The sequence below is a fragment of the Anser brachyrhynchus genome (assembly GCF_964034855.1).
Source record: "Anser brachyrhynchus genome assembly, chromosome: 14".
NCBI lineage: Eukaryota > Metazoa > Chordata > Aves > Anseriformes > Anatidae > Anser > Anser brachyrhynchus.
This window is the reverse complement of record NC_137709.1, coordinates 1789961-1808307: the sequence shown is the minus strand read 5'-3', so window position 1 is coordinate 1808307 and position 18347 is coordinate 1789961. Positions and strand designations below refer to the sequence as shown.

The 18347-nt window shown below is 44.5% G+C and overlaps 1 protein-coding gene across 2 annotated transcripts; it reads right to left on the bottom strand.

Annotated features, from left to right (window-relative positions):
• Positions 1–512: 512 nt before the first annotated feature.
• Positions 513–18316, bottom strand: KIF3A (kinesin family member 3A). 2 transcript variants are annotated; one of them, XM_080555592.1, is made up of 18 exons: positions 18207–18316; positions 17471–17753; positions 16024–16168; positions 15706–15790; positions 15109–15214; positions 14220–14359; positions 13629–13826; positions 13061–13235; positions 11896–11997; positions 10396–10467; positions 7540–7696; positions 6661–6841; positions 6245–6355; positions 5379–5504; positions 4721–4774; positions 4526–4594; positions 4214–4338; positions 513–3704 (listed from the first exon to the last, which is right to left on the bottom strand). In XM_080555592.1, the coding sequence occupies exons 1-18, from the start codon at positions 18210–18212 to the stop codon at positions 3656–3658; spliced, it is 2184 nt and encodes a 727-aa protein (XP_080411718.1). In that variant the 5' UTR covers positions 18213–18316; the 3' UTR covers positions 513–3655. The 2 variants fall into 2 exon arrangements, with proteins under 2 accessions (XP_080411718.1, XP_080411717.1); XM_080555591.1 differs by lacking the exon at positions 10396–10467.
• Positions 18317–18347: the final 31 nt, after the last annotated feature.

Sequence of the window (18347 nt, the reverse complement as noted above, 5' to 3'; positions counted from 1 at the left end):
ATACTGTCTGCACAAACACAGGGTGTGACAGGCGTGGGATGTAGCACAAGGACACTCAAAGCCACAGTGTGAAAATTCTTCTCGCCAGCAGTAGCTGCTATTCAGTGCCCGTACACAAAAGGCAGAACACGGGCAGCCAGTGGCTGTAGTGCAGTGAAGGAGCTGCTCTTGCTCAGTCAGGCATAAAGTCAGTCCGAAGGCAGCTCAGGACAGCCCCAGCAGAAGGGGCACAGCTCCTGCTCCGTGTACACCCTCACCCAACTGATCTCAGGTCTTGCAAGCCCATTCTCATTCTGCTGTCTGCTTCTCCCACGAGCTTATTGCTCACTGCCCTGGGGCTTGGCAACAGGAACTCCCCCGGCACCCCAAGCTCACTTATCTAACTTCTCCTGCAAGTGCTCCAACGCTATACAGGCTGTTTCAGCTACTTTCAGCTACCCTTCCTGACATCACTCCTGACTCTCAAATGATTTAGGAGTCTGTACACACACAGTTATTTGAAAAAACAAGCGGAGAGGTAGAATCAACAATTTTATTTCATGGTATGAACATGCTCCAGGGACACAATACTGATATGTACAGTGTATTGAATAAAATTTAACCATAAAACACAAAGATAATAAAAATAAACAGTTAGAAAACCAATAAATAGATAGACAAGTTAGACAAGCAGTTTTTCCTATATACAGAACTGGCTAAACAAAACTGTTGAGAGAGGTGGAAGCTGGATGTATGCAGACAGTAAGTTTCTGAAAGGCACTAAGGACCATTTTCTCCTCCCTTGAACCTGAAGAAAGGTTCAGGAACAAAAGTTAAACATGAAAATTCATTTATATGACAGTAAACACAAAGCCAAGAAAACTCAGTGTTAAGGTTGATATTTGAGAACGAGGGGAATCTTCTGGTAGCAAGATGCAAAAAATGAGCGCACACATTTAATGGTAACATGACTGAGAAATTCTATAGAACACACACTGACCTGGGATGAAAATGGCTCTATTGACTATTTGTGTGGATTAAAAACCCATAGAAACCCAGCCCATTCCTCCTCAAAACATGTTACGGGCACATCTGACGTTCGTGGGTTGTCCTGGGCTATAAAGAGGGCCTGTAGGACAAATCTGCAAGCCAGGCTCCGTTTTGAAAGGAAGTTCCCAGAACTTCAACAGCATACACCACACCTATCAGGTAAGCCAAGCTGACAGATCATCATCAAGACAGCTCCACTTTAAAAAAAAAAGTCCTCTTGTAGGAACAGATTTGTTCTTAAAACAAGCCCCCGTAACAGGAAATCCCAATCAATTCTCCAATTTACAAAGGTGTGCAATTATTTGAAGTTTCTCTGTCCCAAGGTTCTCAAATATATAGAGTACAGTTGTTTTCAGCAGCAGGATTGTAACGGGAATTCAAACAGTGTGTGTACCTTTACAGTTGAGCTTTAAATATTCTAAATGCAGTGTCATGGCTCACAGTAGCATATTTGAGCCACTGATGGTCTCCCAAAGAATTTTCAATGATCTTTTTGAAGGTACAATTCAGGAGAAACACCCTTAAAAACAGATAATTCAACAAAACTAAGCAAAACAAGACATAATATAAAGGGAAATACAAAAGTTTGCCCTGGTTCTGAGAACAGGCCAAAATTATGCATCTATCTGCTTGGCCCAGGAAGCAAGAACAGAGCCAAGAAACAGACAAAAAAAGCATTAGAGCCATTTTCAGTCCTGCTGATGAGAAGTATGTAACAACATATCCTAATTTAAGCACATTCAAAATAAGGTCAGCTCTTCAGAGAAAAATCCAACTAGTTTAGATCAGAAAAAAATCTGAGACTTAACCTTTATTCAAATGCTAGAATGGAAAAAAAATGCCAATGTTTATATCTGCATCTTGTATGAATTTAGGTGACAAAACCGGATCTTTTCATCTCCTTCCCTTCCACCTCTCCCCACCCCCCACCCCCCCCAAAAAAAAGGAGGGCAGTATGTTCTCCTCCTAGGTCATGATCCTGAAAAAAAACACATTGAAAAAACAGGGAAAAGCTTAGAACTCATTTAGAACAGAGTTAATGCATCTCCAGAGCAAAGCATGGCCTTGCAAGACCAGTTTAGCTGTTACAGATCCTGCTACAGACAGAGCTGTTGCAGATTCACAGGGTACATCCAGTTAAGCATCACGACAATAAGAAGGGGTTATCGACTTCTAGCTACTGCAAATACTTCACAAGAGTGCTGTGATAGTAGCAAACATGGCTTCTGTCAAGAACTCAGGACACCCAAGGAGCTGTCTTGCTCTTCACGTCATGCTTGGGGACCCAATTTTTCACATTAGTAAGCACAACTTTTTAAGGTAACGCTACAATTACATGGAAGTTACAGCCAATTAACACCACACTGGCATGGAACTGTTGAGATTCCTACAACTGCTATGCTCTAACATGAGTTATATAGCACACAATTCAAAGGAGATGCATTTTTTTCTGTGACACAAAAGTAATGTATTAAAGTGTTATGTGTCTATTAGCAGCATAAATATCAAAGAGCAGCCACCATAAATGGTTAGCAGCAGAGACCTTGTTTTTCCCCTCAAAACACAGCCAGAAGCAGGAGATGATACAGTCCACGCAAACAGCATCAGCTGTTTCAGGGGATGTTACCGTACTGGGAAGATTGAGCAATTTGTGCCTACTCTAATAAAGGAGAGTAATTCATCCTCAGTTATGGCCAGGGATGAAAAAAATGGAACCATAGTGCTCACAGTCCTGCTGTACTAAAGCAGTTCCCTTGAATAATCTGTGCTGTCCAGATTACTACAAAGAATTCACATCAATTAAAACAACTTCCAGCTCAGAAGCAGAAGAAGCAGCCAAAGCAATGCTGCACCACAGACTTAAAAGGAGGAGGAAAAAAGTTCTCTTGACTTTACAAAGGCCTCACTCTCCACAGCGCCAGCAGATCACACACAAAACTAAAAGCACTACCCAGAAATACTTGTTTTCTGTTGCACTTAAACAGAGCATGGTCCCTTCCCACAAGTCCCAAACTTGTCTAATTCAAGATTCCCCCAACCCAATTACCTTTCTTTGTACAGCAAGGTTGCAAACGAAGAGGGCTGTGTATTTCATACACAGTATGATCGGGTTAATAGATACAGTGAGGAATATTTAAATAAAAGGGTTTAATGCTCTTAACTCAAAGGTTTGCAGCAACCACATTCAAACAGATCAGTGCAACAGAGGACAACAGTGAAAGCTGCCAGTTATGTGCAAAGCAGGACAATCAGATTTACCAGCATTAAATTTTAGGATTCTATCAACCATTTTGAGCTAATATGTCATCTAGCACTTAAAAACACATCTAGAACCCTTATTTTCTATACATTTCAACAAGGATTACCAGCAATAGTTTCCCTGCACAACACATTGTTTAACACAGAATTTCACAACCGTAATATATACCAGTTTAATATTATGTTAATATAACATACAGTATACAGGCAACTAAGGAAAAATACATTTATATATATTTTAAATAAAGCTCCATACCAGCAAGGTATGGATTTTATAGCCACTTCGAACTGTGCCATCTTGAATTGCATATTCTGGCCAAACCTTATACACTCACTGATTTTTACGGCAATTCTGAACACGTCACACCTACTGCAGCAGGGAGTCAATGACAGCTCCTGGCTTTGCAGAACGTTTTCTGTTTGGAGAGCAAAAAGGAAAGGAAAAATAACCACAGACATCATTATGCTGTCCAGGAAAGACAAGGACCAGCCACTTTTCAAGTCAAAACTACAGTGATAACTTTTCCACAAAGCATCTGTCAGAAAACAAGGATCAGGAACACCCATGCTGAAGTCTGCCCCAGCAGCACATTACTTTCTGGTAATACCAGTATACGCACTGTCAGTGTGTCATTGTTAAACTAAACCAGCAGACAGTAAAATAAAACAAGATGACAGAATAGGGAAATGTGACAAAAGGACACCAGAAAAGTCCCCACATAAAAGTCTTTCTGGACAAGATTTTACCACAGTAAGATTTCAGCTTGGTTCTGCCTCACTTGGCACTGGTAAATCTTACATAGTGCAGAATCTTAGCATTTTGTGTTATAACAAAGTCTTCAAACATTTGTCAAGTTTGCAGGCACAAACTTAAGCCTTCCCGTGTAAATTTCCCATTACATACAGATATTCCAAAATCCTTCACCTTCTACCAGTCTTGGGCCTAGATCTTCCTTTTGAAGTCCTTGGCCTCTCCAGTTTCATGAGAGATTGCCTCAAGCTTTCTTCTGTGTAAGCTAAGTAAACATGGGAAAGGTCCACCTCAAAGGGCTAAAGGAAAAAACAGCAAAACATCAGAACCTTTATGTGCTTATCAACCACTCTATTTAAGACTAGAAAAAATATTTTCAAATAAAAAATGAAATTTGATGATTTTCCCATAAACATGCTGTGGTAAGCAAAGATAGCAGAACTTAGACCTACGCAATTCAACACATGCTTATGAGGAGTCACTCACATCTTTTTCTTTTTTGTCCAGGACAGGAGTCTGTTTCCTCATATTGTTTCCGGTATATGCAACACATTTCTTAAATAAAAGAAAGGTCTGTTAGTAAAGTTGCTTGTACAGAGTAAAAACTCCAGCTTTATAAGTTTATTTCTGGGCTCAGAAGCTTGTGCTAACATTAGCTTGTACATTAGTCAGCTAGCTTACCAGCTGCCATTCTCCAATGTCTTCATTCCAGTGAACATAGTTTTCGATCATTTCCTAGAAAAAAGTTATAAAAGTTGTGCAAGCCTGTAACAATGATCTACGCTCCAGACATTTTCCAGAAGATGCATTCCGGAAAGCCTAGATAAGTTGCTGAAGAACAGCCTTGACCACTTCAAGTTGTTTATATCAGGACTGCCATACCATGACCAAAAACCCCAATTTATGCTCCGAAGACTACAGAGGAAAAATATCACTTCTTGTGTACATTAGAGTTCCCACTGAAATATGGATTTCCCATTACATCAATGCAATTAGGTTAGCAGTAATTGTAATTGTAACATCTTAATACAGAAAAACAGCTTTTTTATTTCCTATTAGTATGTGTCAGATTTAAACAATTTTCTGGGCATTCGTGGGTGATACCAAAACAAGAATGAACCCAAGTGAAAGCTCTAAATTCACTTATTACTTTGTATCAATCTGCAATCCACAAACTCATCTGTGCTACAGCTTAGCAGACAAGTGTCAGTCAGTTGCCTATCATTTCCTTAGAGGAGGGAAGCCAACTAATCCCATTTGTCAGTGGACCAAATATAGCTGGAGGGCTCAGTGAGCAGAGCATGCACCTACATCAAAAGCTTCGGTTCTTCATCCTTACCTGGTAGTCCTGAGGAATGAAGTTGTCTATGATAAGCATCTGAAGACGAAGTTCCCTGCTCAGCTGCCGAATATTCTCTAGTAAGCCTTCAATCTCTCTCTGATGCTCTTGTTGCAGATCTGCCATCTGCAGACAAACAAGACATTTGAGGGTCAGAGCTAGCGTAAGATAACAGCCTAAAACAGTCTTCTGCCTGTATGAGGTTCCTGGGAAAGGAAAGCAAACTCTGGTTAGAAGTGCTAGAATATTTATCTCAAGAATAAACCCTCCGAAACATTCCAGCTCAGAGATGGCTGAAAACCACATTAAGTTCTTGGTCTCAGAAACATGAAACTGGCTTTCTGCCAGGCCAACCTTTGCACTAGCTAAGAGCAAACAGTGTGCAAACAAGTTACATCCCTGGCAAGATTCCAAGGAAAGTCCCTGATCCCAGAGACAGAGGGTGCTTCTCATGAAGCAGGGATTCTAGATAGCAGCCAAAGGACACATTGAAGGAGTGTGACTGAGGAAGATAGGATGAGGGTAACACACAGGAAGGACAGAGAGTGAAGAGCAGAGGAACATTTGAGCTGCTGCAGGGCAGAGACTGGACTGCCAGCTAACTTCTATTCTCTTCCATAACAACCAGTAGATTTCCTTGGAGTTCTGAATATCTCAGAGCCTCACACAAACTACAACTCAGCTTGGCTTAAGGAAAAGTTCCACAACATACTCCTGTGCAGCTCTTTTTACATTACATGAACCAAGCAGACAGCAGAAATATTTTTAAACCTGTGACACTTTTTCCTGAGTTACAAAGCTGGCTATAGCTACAAGCTATAGTGACTCCTGTCACCCATCACAAGCTGAGCACTTCAGACACTGACCTCTGATTTTGCAGCCATAAGCATGGTCCAAACTTTCTTCAGTTTTTTGGTTTTCCCCTGTGCTTCTTCCTGGAGGCTGGTGTACTTCTCCTCAATGTCCAAGCGTTCTTGCTGCATGAGAGATTAAGCAGACGTCCACATATTAACATAATAAAAAATATTTGCAACAGTATGAACAAAGAGGGAAACTACTTGGACAAAAAGCATTTGCAAAGGGCACGGAGACCTGGCTTAGCCAGGCTGGCTCACACCCACAGTGATTACACTCCTCCCGGTAAGTGAGCACCATCAAAGTGGTTGGCTTCTGCTACGCTTCCAGAGCAGAACCACATTTCATCCACACAAACAGTGCAAAGGCACATAAACATCATGCGTCCTATAGTTGCTGTTTCCAAACAGCTATGAGTATAACCCACCTCCTTCTCCTCAAGCTCCTTGCGAAGCTGTTCTGCTCTCTTCCTTCGTTCTTCCAACTCCATATTTGACTCTTCCAGAAGCTTCTCTTGTTCTTCTGCTTTTGCCAGCAAGTCCACTCCTCCTACAATCACCTTTTTCTCCAACGCAGACAGTTTCTCCAAGAGGGTCTGGTGCTCTTGTCTAGAGAGACAGGTAGAGTGGAAAATCTCCTATCCTAAGGCACTCACAAGGCAGCCAGGTCGAGCTCAGTCCTACAGCCCAGGCAGCATTCATAGGGCTGGAAAAACTTGTCTGGCTGCCAAGGGTTTGAGCGGGGGTGAGGCAGTGCAAGTGAGCACACTGATTTCCTTAACTCCAGCTCCCATCACTTCCGTGCAGGCTAAACCAGCTCAGCAGACAAGTCTCTCCCGCTGCAGTTCTCCTTTCAGGGGGTGCGAGGCACTGGTGATAGCAGGCTACCCCAGCAGCTTTTCACCTCCGGCACGGAGAACCCCTACGCTCAGGGTGGCATGCTCACAGCAGTGTGCTGCAGGAAACCTGGCTTCTCACATAGCTATTGCCCCCGACAAGCGGCACAGCAGGAGTGCTGCTCTTCACTGGTCACCAGTGTTTGGGGGATTTAAGTTTCTAGGCCATCTCAACTACATGAGGTTTTAAGAAAAAAATGGTAGAAGAATAAAGTTTGTCTTTTCTACCTGCTCTGATCTGCAAGCACAGAGGAAGCTCCTCTTTCATTCTGATAACAGCAAGAGCTGATGTTCAGTTTGACTAGCACCTCACCATGCATCTCCACATATCAATGACTGACTTGTAGATTAAGGGAAGAAAAACCCACATCACCACAAAAAAAAAATAAATACTTAGAGCAGGGCACTCACTGAGCTTTAAGCAAATCTTTTTCTCTCTTCTCCAGTTCAGCTCTGGCTTTATTTCTTTCTTCTTCTTCCATATCAAGCTTAGTTTCGAGAGCTTTTCTCTCCTCTTCAATCTTTGCTTGCATCTCTACCATCTTATCAGGGGAAACTTTCTTTTTGCCTTTCAAAGAGATAGGGAAAAAAATTTATTTCACAGATAAAAATGCTGCCTCTGTATCACAGCATTTTTTTTTTTTTCAAGTTCAGATTCAGTAATTGAATTTAACAAGCATTAATTTGATGTCAGAACTCAAGGGCTCCAAGCTGGGCACAACTCAGTCTTTCAACTCCCATTTTAATGCTGCTGAGTTGCCTCCAGTTCCTGCAATGAAGAAGCTCTGTAGAACTAATACAGACACATAATGCCCTAAACAGAAAACATATGGAGAACACTTGTGGAGAAGGAATAGTGCCTAAGGAGAAGCCCAAGCTGGAAACTCAGATATTTTAACTAGGTCGATTAGGCCAACCAATAGAAAACAGAAGATTGCCTTGGCCTACAACTCGATGGGCTACCAAGACTTACATATTCATATTCCAAATTAGCACATCCTCCCACCCCCTTGCTCATTGTACTCTCCAAGGGGAGAGTCAGCAAAGTCAGCAAGTAGGTGTTTTAAGAACACGTTACTATGAAAATACAGAAACTAGGGAAATTCAAAACAACGCTATGAAAACAGGCAGCAGAGGAAAACATTTGGATGACATTCAATCTATGAAACAGTGACTACCCACAGATTTGAAGGTCACAGCAAATCTCAGTGCTTATTAACTGTGTCTTTCGAGTGTTACCTACTATTAAAGCAAACCAGGTACATTTCCTAAGTGTTAAAAGGGACACAGCCAGAGCAACTCAGTGAACCTAGTGGCCTGATCATATAAAGCTGATCGTATAAAGCAGTGAGCCAGATAAATGCTTTTTACACGTTAGTACACAGCCCTGTTTGTTCTCAGTTTTGGAGAAAAAAGTGAACTAGACTGAGTTGTAGGACCCTTTAACAAGCTCTGCAATTGTATTATAAGGAGGTGGAAATCGATTACACCAACCTGCTTGATCTTGCATTAAGAGGAAGTAGAGAGCAAATCGCAGAGAGGCAGCATATGCATAAAAAGGAGGAAAGAAAATATATTATTGCTTGATCATTTTGGACAAAGTTCATCAACATCAGAACAAGCATTAATTTCACATGCATGTCTCCAGAATAGAAAACAGAATAATCACTGAGAAATAAAACTCCATTATAGCAAATATTGCATCATGATTTTATGCTAAAGCATAGAATGTTTCTGTACTTAAAAGGGCTTGGCATATCCAGGATAGTCTTCAGCTCACTCCTGCATTCTTCTGCCCATTCAATGCAATGCAGAATTTGAGTGTAACATGAGCCTGCCGCAAAGATCATGCCCTAAGAAACAGAGTATAGATTTCTTCTTAAGAGGCTTAGCATTTTTCCCCTTCCTGAAGCCAGCCAATTCTGTTAAATTACCTACGAAATCGTAGCATACAGAAGACTTGTTCTAAGTTTTAACCAAGTTTTCAAGCCAATTCTTTGCAAGATACATGACAATTGCACATAGAGTATTAGTAGGTTAATTTGCAGTAACTGATGCTTCCATAGAGGTATAGAGCCAGTTTGGGTTATTCAAGCAAGTGCAGTAAAAGAGGCAGGATAGGGAAAGGGCAATGAAAGACACCACATGCAAAAAGGGCCACACGTGAGGACAGTTAATATCCCAAACCACACTCATCCTGATCACCAAAAGCCCAGTGCAGCTTCTACAACAGAGCTGCCTCCAGCCTTGCCGGAGGTGGGCTGATCCAGCCAGTGCTTTGCTATTAACTGTCCTCAGCCAAATAAAATATTCAGGTCTTAAGCAAGCTTTGAAAGAGCGGATTTGAAGCGAGCAGATGTCCAAGCCTATCACAGTATTACCCAAAGGTCGCCCTTAGGCTGTGAGCTGCCTTCTGCTACCACACTTTCTCTGAGCTGGCACTTTCCACTAACACACCTAGTGTAAGTTACTGAGCTATACGGCAAGACCTCCCCGACTCTCCGCACACGGAGAAGAGCAGACTACATCTACACAGGATAGCCACAGTGGGTAAAGTCCCTACAAGTCAAGGCCTGAGACTTGCATTCTATTTTTGGTTAAAGTCCTCACTAACTGACTGTAGGATCTTAAAGGGATAGATTCTTCTCTCTGATCAGGAGCAGACCACACTTTCCTTACTGCTAAACCAAAATTCAGATCCTTTGTTGTTCCTCTGAACTTCCTCTAAAAACTTAATGTCATGGGGAAAAAAATCAGCAACCACTGCCCAGTTTTTTTTGTTTGGAAGGGTCTGCCAAAATAAAGCTACTCAAAGCATTATGAAGTTTCCCTTGCAAGTATAAAAATAGTGTAGCTTAACTGCTGACTGTTCATTCATTCTCTCCAAGTCCAATTTTGAGAAGGCAGAGTCCAATATAACATCGCACCTAACCAGAAAGAAGTTGCTCAGACTTTCTCCTGACATTTTAGAGGGAGTATTTAAAATACAGAAGTTGCAACCACTTACCCTGTTATTTCCCAATTGCCTTTAAAACTTGTTCAAACAGCATACTAAATTGCTTTGTTCTTTCACACCTGGCTAACAACGTGCACATCGAACCACTGTTTCAAGCATGAAGGCAGCAAAGGAAAGGCATGCTTTATCCACGTTAAGTTCAGGTTTATCTTTCCAATAGACAAAGCAGGGAAGAGTGCAGCATTGCAAAAATGGAGTGCACAGATTATGGAAAGGCCAAAGCTTAAAAAGACTTAAGAGCTCCCACTCACTAGTGAAGGACTTATCCAGAGGTTTCTCTATGACAGAGCATGTGGAGTCTGAACTACTGCTGCTGCTACTGCCTGGAAAACAGAAGTGAGTCCCACAGAAAAACCCAGAGAGGAAGAAACATGCAGACGGGAAGTTAGTTCCAAGGAAAAGACACCCAGAAGGGCCAGCAAATTAGTTCAGAAAGGCACAAGTTCCCATTAGGAAGCATTTGCTAGGATCCCTCCCAGACAGCCTGCAAAGCCACCACTTCCCAGCACAAAATGCATGCTCACAAAGACAGTTCCGTTAAACCCACCTTAACCAGCCTACAGCTTAAAAACCACATGCCAAGGCTGCTTCCATGTCAAGCAACAACACAGAAAACCAGATCACAGTGACGGTGGCTGTGGATATCTGCAGTAGCAGAGGATTCAGTGACCATGAGTCCTTTCCAGTCTTATGCATGTAGCAATGTACACCGCTCCCTCAAGAAGGCAGAACCAGCTTTAACAGAGACAGTTACTGTGCACACTCCTGCTGAGCAGCACCCTTACTTAGGGAACTTAGCTTCCAAACGAGCTACTCTAGTTAAGTCACGGCTATTTGCCCTCTATTCCTTTCAAGCAGCACTTTGAAGATGGCTTCCTCTGGTGAGAGATTTGGGCAGAACTTGTTTCTTGATGAAGATGGTGGTCAACCTTTTTGATTCTAGAAAGTACCAACAGGGGAAAACGAAGGAAGAGTTGCGTTACGACCAATGCTAAAGGCTTGACAGATGTCATTTGCGACTCTGCTTGTACAGGTACCAGATCAGGATCCCTGGAAGCCACAACTTCCCACAGTACACCATAACCTGCAGCTCTAGGTTCAGCAGCATCTTCTGGGATTTAGATGCTACACGGTAGTTTAATATTGGTGTAGGATAAAGGAAACTTTACCATGGGATTTCCAGAGTGCTCCCAAACAAGGGACGTGTAGCTCCTATTCAACTTTTCAGCTAGCACACAGACAACCAAAGGTCAAGTTCTTCCTCTATCAACATAAAACAGGACACTAGAGTGAAGTCAGTTACTGAACATCCATAAGACAAATGAATCCTTTGCCTAAACCACAGCCAAAATATCCCTCTAACCATTTCCATGGCTATAAAAAAAATACATCTGCCTACCGCTGATCTTCGGCATCTTCCTCCTCCCACCTCTGTGAGCAGGGGAGGTTCCACAGTACCAGTCACAAGCCATACACAGCCACCTTGCGGCAGCCAGGGAGCCACCGCGTACGAGGACGTTACCGCAAGCACAACTACCCAAGTGGAAGCAGATACCACACAGGAGCAGAGCTGTCCATCCACAGAGACAGCGCCAAATAGCTTCGTTTCTAGAAGAGGCATGATAATTGCAGCGGCAGTAGGGCAGCCCTACAACTCCACTTCTCCCTGCCTGACTCTTGCTACAGTTTCTGACACCAGCAGCAGGACAGGAGGAAATTGGTGGCACTGACAGGGTTCTCCACTGCCTTACCCCGTCGTTTCTTCCGCTTCTCCCCATCCTCTCCGATCTCCCCATCATCATCTTCATCCTCTTCTTCAGAAGAACTCGTCTCAGAACCAGATATCTCTTCCCCTAGAAGGGAAAAGGATTGTTTCTGATGCACTGCCCTTCACCTCATATCAGCTTGTTACTGTGACAGTGGCATTTGTCTGAAGCCAGTGTCTGACAGTGAGCAGATAGTTTGCAATGGCTTTGGCAAATTAAGGAAGATTAATATGGGCTGTGAAGTCAGTGTGAACAACAGCAGGCGTTTTTCACTGGAAACAAAGAATCCATGGACTGCTTAAGGATTAAGCTACAAAATTTTCCTGGAACTGAAAGTATTAGGAGATTTTTCTATTGAGATAGAAATCCAGTGGTGTTAGCAATCAAAGCCACTTTTCTACAGCTTAGAATCTAGAAACTTAAGAAGCCACCCTCTGCCCACTAGGGATGAAACAGCTACATCCAGCTCCCAATCCCTAAAGAAAGTGTTCCTGACATTTCCTGCTTCTCCTGAATGGGAGAGGCTCCAAGCAGCAAGCCTTATCAGAGCTACTGCTACCACTATTCCGTGCAGTAAGCATCACTCTGGAGAGAAATGTCAAGCCAAGGTCACTGCTCAGGAAGTATTCCTCTGCCAGAGTTTTTGAATATTGACGGATTAATAACTGTCACAAGCTCATGAAGTTCCAGGGCTTTAGGAAGCCTGTTTCCTCCGTGTCCTGTCTGATGGTCACTCTAGCCACACAAATTTAGTTCATTTTTCTACTGAAAAATGTTTTCCCCGCTTGAGGGTGGATGCATTTGCCTTTTGTTACCACACAGTTTAAATCGTACACCACACCGTTTTATACCTAGACCCCTACTTGCTCACCAGGAGAGCCCACACACACTTAACTCAGTCCAGAAGCCATCACTTCATGCTAGTGGCAAGTGCCACCTAGTGGGCAAAGCCAGGTCCCCTCACCAGGAGGGCCCTGCTGCCCTCACCTGAGGACACCTCTTCTGGAACTGAACAGGATAATCAAAACCAAAACACTGACCTGCAAACAGCAGCTGAACTTGCGTGACATTTTCAGATAGAGAGGAATTTTTACACTCAAATAGGATAAGCATTTGTCTATACAAACACCAGGAGGCAGGGGAATCTCACCTTCTTCCAGTTTTTTCTTAAGCTCTTCAATTTCTTTTTGAAACTGACGCAGCAAAGCATCCTTGGGGTCTTCATTAATCCTGGCTTTGTTCTTAATATTCTTGGCTCGGTTTGCATACCTGAGAGTGCTGATAGTCTCATCGTAGTTGTAGTCTGCTGGACCAATGTTTGCACACTGTGACACAACATGGAAGAGCAAGTTACTAGATGCTGAAGTGTAAAGAGTCCAGAACAAGTGATTTCACAGGGATCCATCCCCAGCTCCACCAATACCACACTGCCACTCCTTCCCGAGCTTTCCTGCTGCTTCCACACTACAACTGCTTTTGGCTACCTAAGCATGACTTCTATTTGATCTTATGCACATGTTCTTATTTACACTGTGTTTAGATCCTTGTCTGTGCAGAGACTAAGAGGAGAGATAGCAAAAATATATAAAAGGTTCTCAACTGCAAATAGCTCCGAAAGAAACAGGTAAATGCCAGGCTGCTCTTTTGGCAAAGTCATGCTGTTATCTCTGCAGGAACAGATCAATAGCTGGCACCAGTCAGAGCACCTCTCTGCTTACCATCATGGTTTTGGAGTTGCCCCCCAGGGAATCCTGAAGGAGCCGTGTAAGTTTGGAGTTACGGTAGGGCACATGAGTGCTCTTGCCATCCACCAGTGCTGAGATGACATTGCCCAGCGTGGAAAGAGAGAGGTTGATCTTCGTAGCTTCTTTCAGTCGCTGCCCCGTTGCTCCAGTTTTTGCCTGTCTTTCAGAACCCTGGAAAGGAAACAAGAATCAGGAATTGCAACCAAGCCTCTGATATGTCTCCTCCCTCCAAATAGGACCAGCTACCCCTGAAGTATTGCTAGCAGCCATGTCACTGAACACCGCATCCATTATTAGAGAACCTAGGTATGTACCTCAGTCGTGGTTAACAAGACAAGTCAAACAGGTCTTAACCAAAGCTTTCAATGCCAGAAAATTCTGGATTGCTCAGAGTAATCACAGAATGACCAAGGCTGGAAGGGACCTCGGAAGATCTAGTCCAACCCTCTGCCAAGCAGGATCAAACAGACAATTGCCCAGACTTCTGTTCAAAGCCTTTAACAGTGCATAACCGAGCAGCCATGCCCGCCAGGTTTTATGGCAGACCTCGCTGATCCTACTTACAGCAAGATCGACCAGGTGCAGCTTGCCCATGCGCACGTGCATGTTTCCATCAACCCCCTTCTCACTGCACTCGATGGTGATGGTGAAGATGGCGTGTGAACGGGAACTGTGCTCATTCATGTTTGTGGCACCAACGGAACCTTTTAATTGAGAAAAAGGTTAATGAATCACACTCCCGCTCTCAAAGGAGCTTTATCCCCAGCTCTTTACTCAACCCTGTTTTTCAGAAGATGGAAGAAGGATGCCCTGACTCAGCAAACTGTTCTTAGGCACTGAAGTCACAGGATACCCCCAATCTAGACCAGAAGTGTTGCTACCCTCTGTGACTCTAAGCTGACCATGATCCCATCCCAAGAGCAGCAGTAGTTCTCATTTGTTTCATTTTAAAAGCTACAGAGATCACTAGCCTAACGCTTTCACTGCTGATCCCTGTAAATAGCTGTATTTTAAGAAATAAGAGCATGACAATCCATGCCAAAAGCAACAGTAAATCAGAATTTTAGCTCATAAACGGATCTGGGCTTAACTATGAAATCTTCCAGAACGCATATACCGCCTTCTATTCACAGCACAGAACTAGCTGCTGCTCAGCCTTGTCAGAACAGAGGAGGGGAAGAACCAAGACGCACTAGTACCCCTGACAATGCTGACAGCTTTCACTGCATCCTATCCTTCACCGTTCCTCCAATGGAGGAGGCACGGCCTTCTTCTTTACCTGCCCCTGCACAGACGGGGGTTGGGAGGGAAGATCCTTTTACGCTCTGTTCAGCTGAAGGAGCTTTCCAGCATTAGGACTAGGAGCAACATCTCTTACTGCAGTCTCACAATCAGACCCTCGCACTCTGCCTGACAGCAGAGCTGTAAACCTGCCCACTGCGAGACTACGTACGGTTCTTGTGGCCCAGAGTCATGATCCTGTCCATATCATCTGCATTGTTTACGACATAAGCTGAAAGGTCTTTGATATAAACTCCCACATCAGGTCTCTCTTTAACCTAAGAGAGAAACAGTTTAGACAGAGCATCCTTAGAAGATCCCTGACAGCAGTTTTCAGTGGCACTGTATTGCTACAGTGATTTCCTCCCCCAGGTTCTATTTTGCACAGAAAACACTCCTATGCTCTGAAAGCAAATGGCTAAGGAATCAAGACTCATGCAGGACAACACTCCACTGGTTTTCCCTAATGGCAAATACAGGCTTCAAGTCCCAGTCACTAACTCCTAGCAAAACTACCAAAGGGCCTTTAGGATAGCATCGCATGCACAAAACTGACTCAGCTGAAAGCCAGTTTCTCACTGTACAACTGGCCAAACAGAAAAGATTCAGAGAAATCGGCAGAAATACCCAGCTGCTACCGCATCTTAAAGGGAACAGTACATGTGCCAAGGAACCCAGCCTCCCACTTCCCTTCAAACGCTCTTTGGTCTTTAAAATATTTCTTCCACAGCAGCGAGCAACGTTATCAGCTTCAGAACAGCAGGCTCACCTCCAGCCTCTGGGTCTGGTCTTTTCCTAGGAGGTCCCGCACTTCTTCATTGTAAATTTCCAGGTAAGACACACGAACTAAAAACCTGAAGACAAACAGTTGGGTAGCTTTCTTAATAAGACATTTGCTGAAGCCTAGCAATCACAGACAGCAAAGAAAAAGCACCCGTCTACAAATACAATCCTGCTGTCCAGTCAAGAACTCCTAAGGAGGAGTCTTCCAGCTAAAGCTAGAGATACAGGTTCAGTTGCCATTGTTGAGGCCCAGCTTTTTCTACAGATGGACACACAAGACAGAAGCAGTAAAGAGAAGCCGTACCTCGTATCCCCCTCTGCTTTGGCAATGTGGCCAAATATATGTGCAAAGGAATTTGGAATGATGCCTCTAAGCTCAGGAACAGCTCTGACCCCTTCCATGGTAAAAGTCTTGCCTGTTCCAGTCTGCCCATATGCAAAAATAGTGCCTGAAGAATAAGAAAATGTAATCAGGAAATTGCTAGCTGCAGTTTTACCTCATCAATTCTTAGCCTGATAGCTGTAAACGTATCTTATTTTTACGGAGTTGAAACTTTCCACCCTCTCCAGCAGATACTGTGCAAAGCTAGGAGAAAGAAAAACATTGGACAACAATGGGAAACAGGTTTAAGCCACTGCTTTATCCAGCCTGCAAAATATTTAAGAGAAAGTCAGCTTGTTTTAACCATACAGAATGATTAAAGAATGGAATGCTAGTACACTTAGGGCTCACACATAATTAAGACAAGCCCAATTAATAACACTGTCAATTAGAGGAAGGTTATATACCAAGTGTGAAACCAACTATTGCTAGCACTCTAAGCCACAGCAGAAACCATGTGAGACTCCTACAACACAGGCCACAGAACCAGTCTGGTTCTGAACCTGCAGATGCAGCTTCAATTTGAACTAGATAATCAGCCCACATCGGAAGCCATCAGGAAAGTTCACTGTGACCCAGCTCAGACACTCCAGAAATACACTGATTAATTGGTTTTGCCCCAGCACTGCTGAAAACTCAAATCAGGCTTCCATTTTCATTGGCATTACTGTTTGAAGAAATGGAATTTTAACCAGCTGAAACTAGGTGTTAGCACGAGAGTTTATTAGGTATTTGCAAACCTTTAAAAGCTTTACAGTCTGTCATTGCTTATAGCACACTGTTATGGAAAGCAGTAATTTGTTTCCTTGCTAACATCTCTTTTCCTTAACACAGCGCATTTGCATGCATAACACACACACAAATCACGGTCGTATTCCTTCCAGCTGTAGGAATCAGCGGATTATCTGCTGGGCCAGGCAGATGTGTTTAACTAGCCATCGTAGTCTAAATCAGCAAATTTTAGAGGAGAAAATGCAGCACTTATATGCACAACTCTGGTACGCGTACCTAGTTACTGCAGGACCACGGCGGCTGCTTGGTTACTGAAACTGTATAGTGGAGAGTCGCTGAGAATTCTGATAACGAAACAAAGCGTATATCTTTGCAAACAGAAGATGGAGAATGAAAACACACAGCTCACCGACCTCAGCTGGCATTGCTCATCACTGATCTCCCCATTTACAGCCTTAGCATGTACAACCACTGCGGGTGCTCAGAATGGCAAGCGCCTTCTGGCCATTTTAAGTGAGAGGCCAGGACACAGACAGCTACAGCCCTCGTGAGGGGAGGCTCCCGGTGAGAGCAGCAGCATCACTGACAGTGCAGGCAGCACAAGACGGGGTGTATTGACTTAAAACAAGGCACTTACCATTGTATCCTTCCAGGACAGAGTCGATAATGGGCCTTGCAGTTAAGTTGTAGACATCCAGCTGTTTGCTTTCTGGTCCAAAAACCGTGTCAAACGTAAACGTCTTGGGAGGCTCGTTGGACGAGTCTGTTTTGTGAACCGTTATAGTCCCCCTCATCTCATCCACATTGACTGCCATCTTGTACCCCGTCGCCTTCTCCCGCTCGTTAAGAGGCCGGCAGCGGACGACCACCTTGACATTATCGCAGCTCTCCGGCTTGTCCAGCTTCTCGGGCTTGTTGATCTGCGTTTATAAAAAAAAAAAAAACAAAGACACGTCTGGGCTGCAGCGTGACATCTAAGGCACCCCTGGGTGCACGCACACGGGCTGCGGAGCCAACCCAAGCGAAAACGCACGGCTTTGCGGGGCGGCCGCGGGGACCCGGGGCTGCTTTACGGCCAAGGCAGGGAGAACAGCGCGCACTCAGGGAACCGAGCAAACCTCGGGAATCTCACCGTCACCAGGCCGCAGCTCCGTGCCCCCGCCTGACGGGAGCGGCCCCGCGCTGTGAGGGGGGAACACCGTGGAGCGGCCCCGGGCCCTGCCGGTGGGCTCGGGCCGCAGGGGCTCGCTTCAGCCCGGCGCTGACCCCGCCCCGGGCCGCGCTGACACCCGCGGCCTCCCACCGAGGGAACCGGGCCCAACCGGGCCACCCCCGCCCCGCTCCCCGGCCCCCCACCCCCGTCCCCCCCTCACCGGCATGGCGACGGCGGCGGCCGGGCAGGGAGCGGCGCGGGGCCGCAGCGCGGAACAATAACAGCACCGCGCCTGCGCCCGCCCCCCGCCCGCCCGGCCCGCGGCCAATCCCCGCGCGCTGCGGAGGCGGCGCGGCCAATG

Excerpts from the sequence above, each read along its gene's own strand:
- KIF3A (XM_080555592.1), bottom strand. Across the intron at positions 16,169-17,470 it reads TGTCCTGGAAGGATACAATG|GCACTATTTTTGCATATGGG; the intron begins GTAAGTGCCTTG and ends CTTATTCTTCAG. Across the intron at positions 4,339-4,525 it reads TGGACAAAAAAGAAAAAGAT|CCCTTTGAGGTGGACCTTTC; the intron begins GTGAGTGACTCC and ends TTTTTCCTTTAG.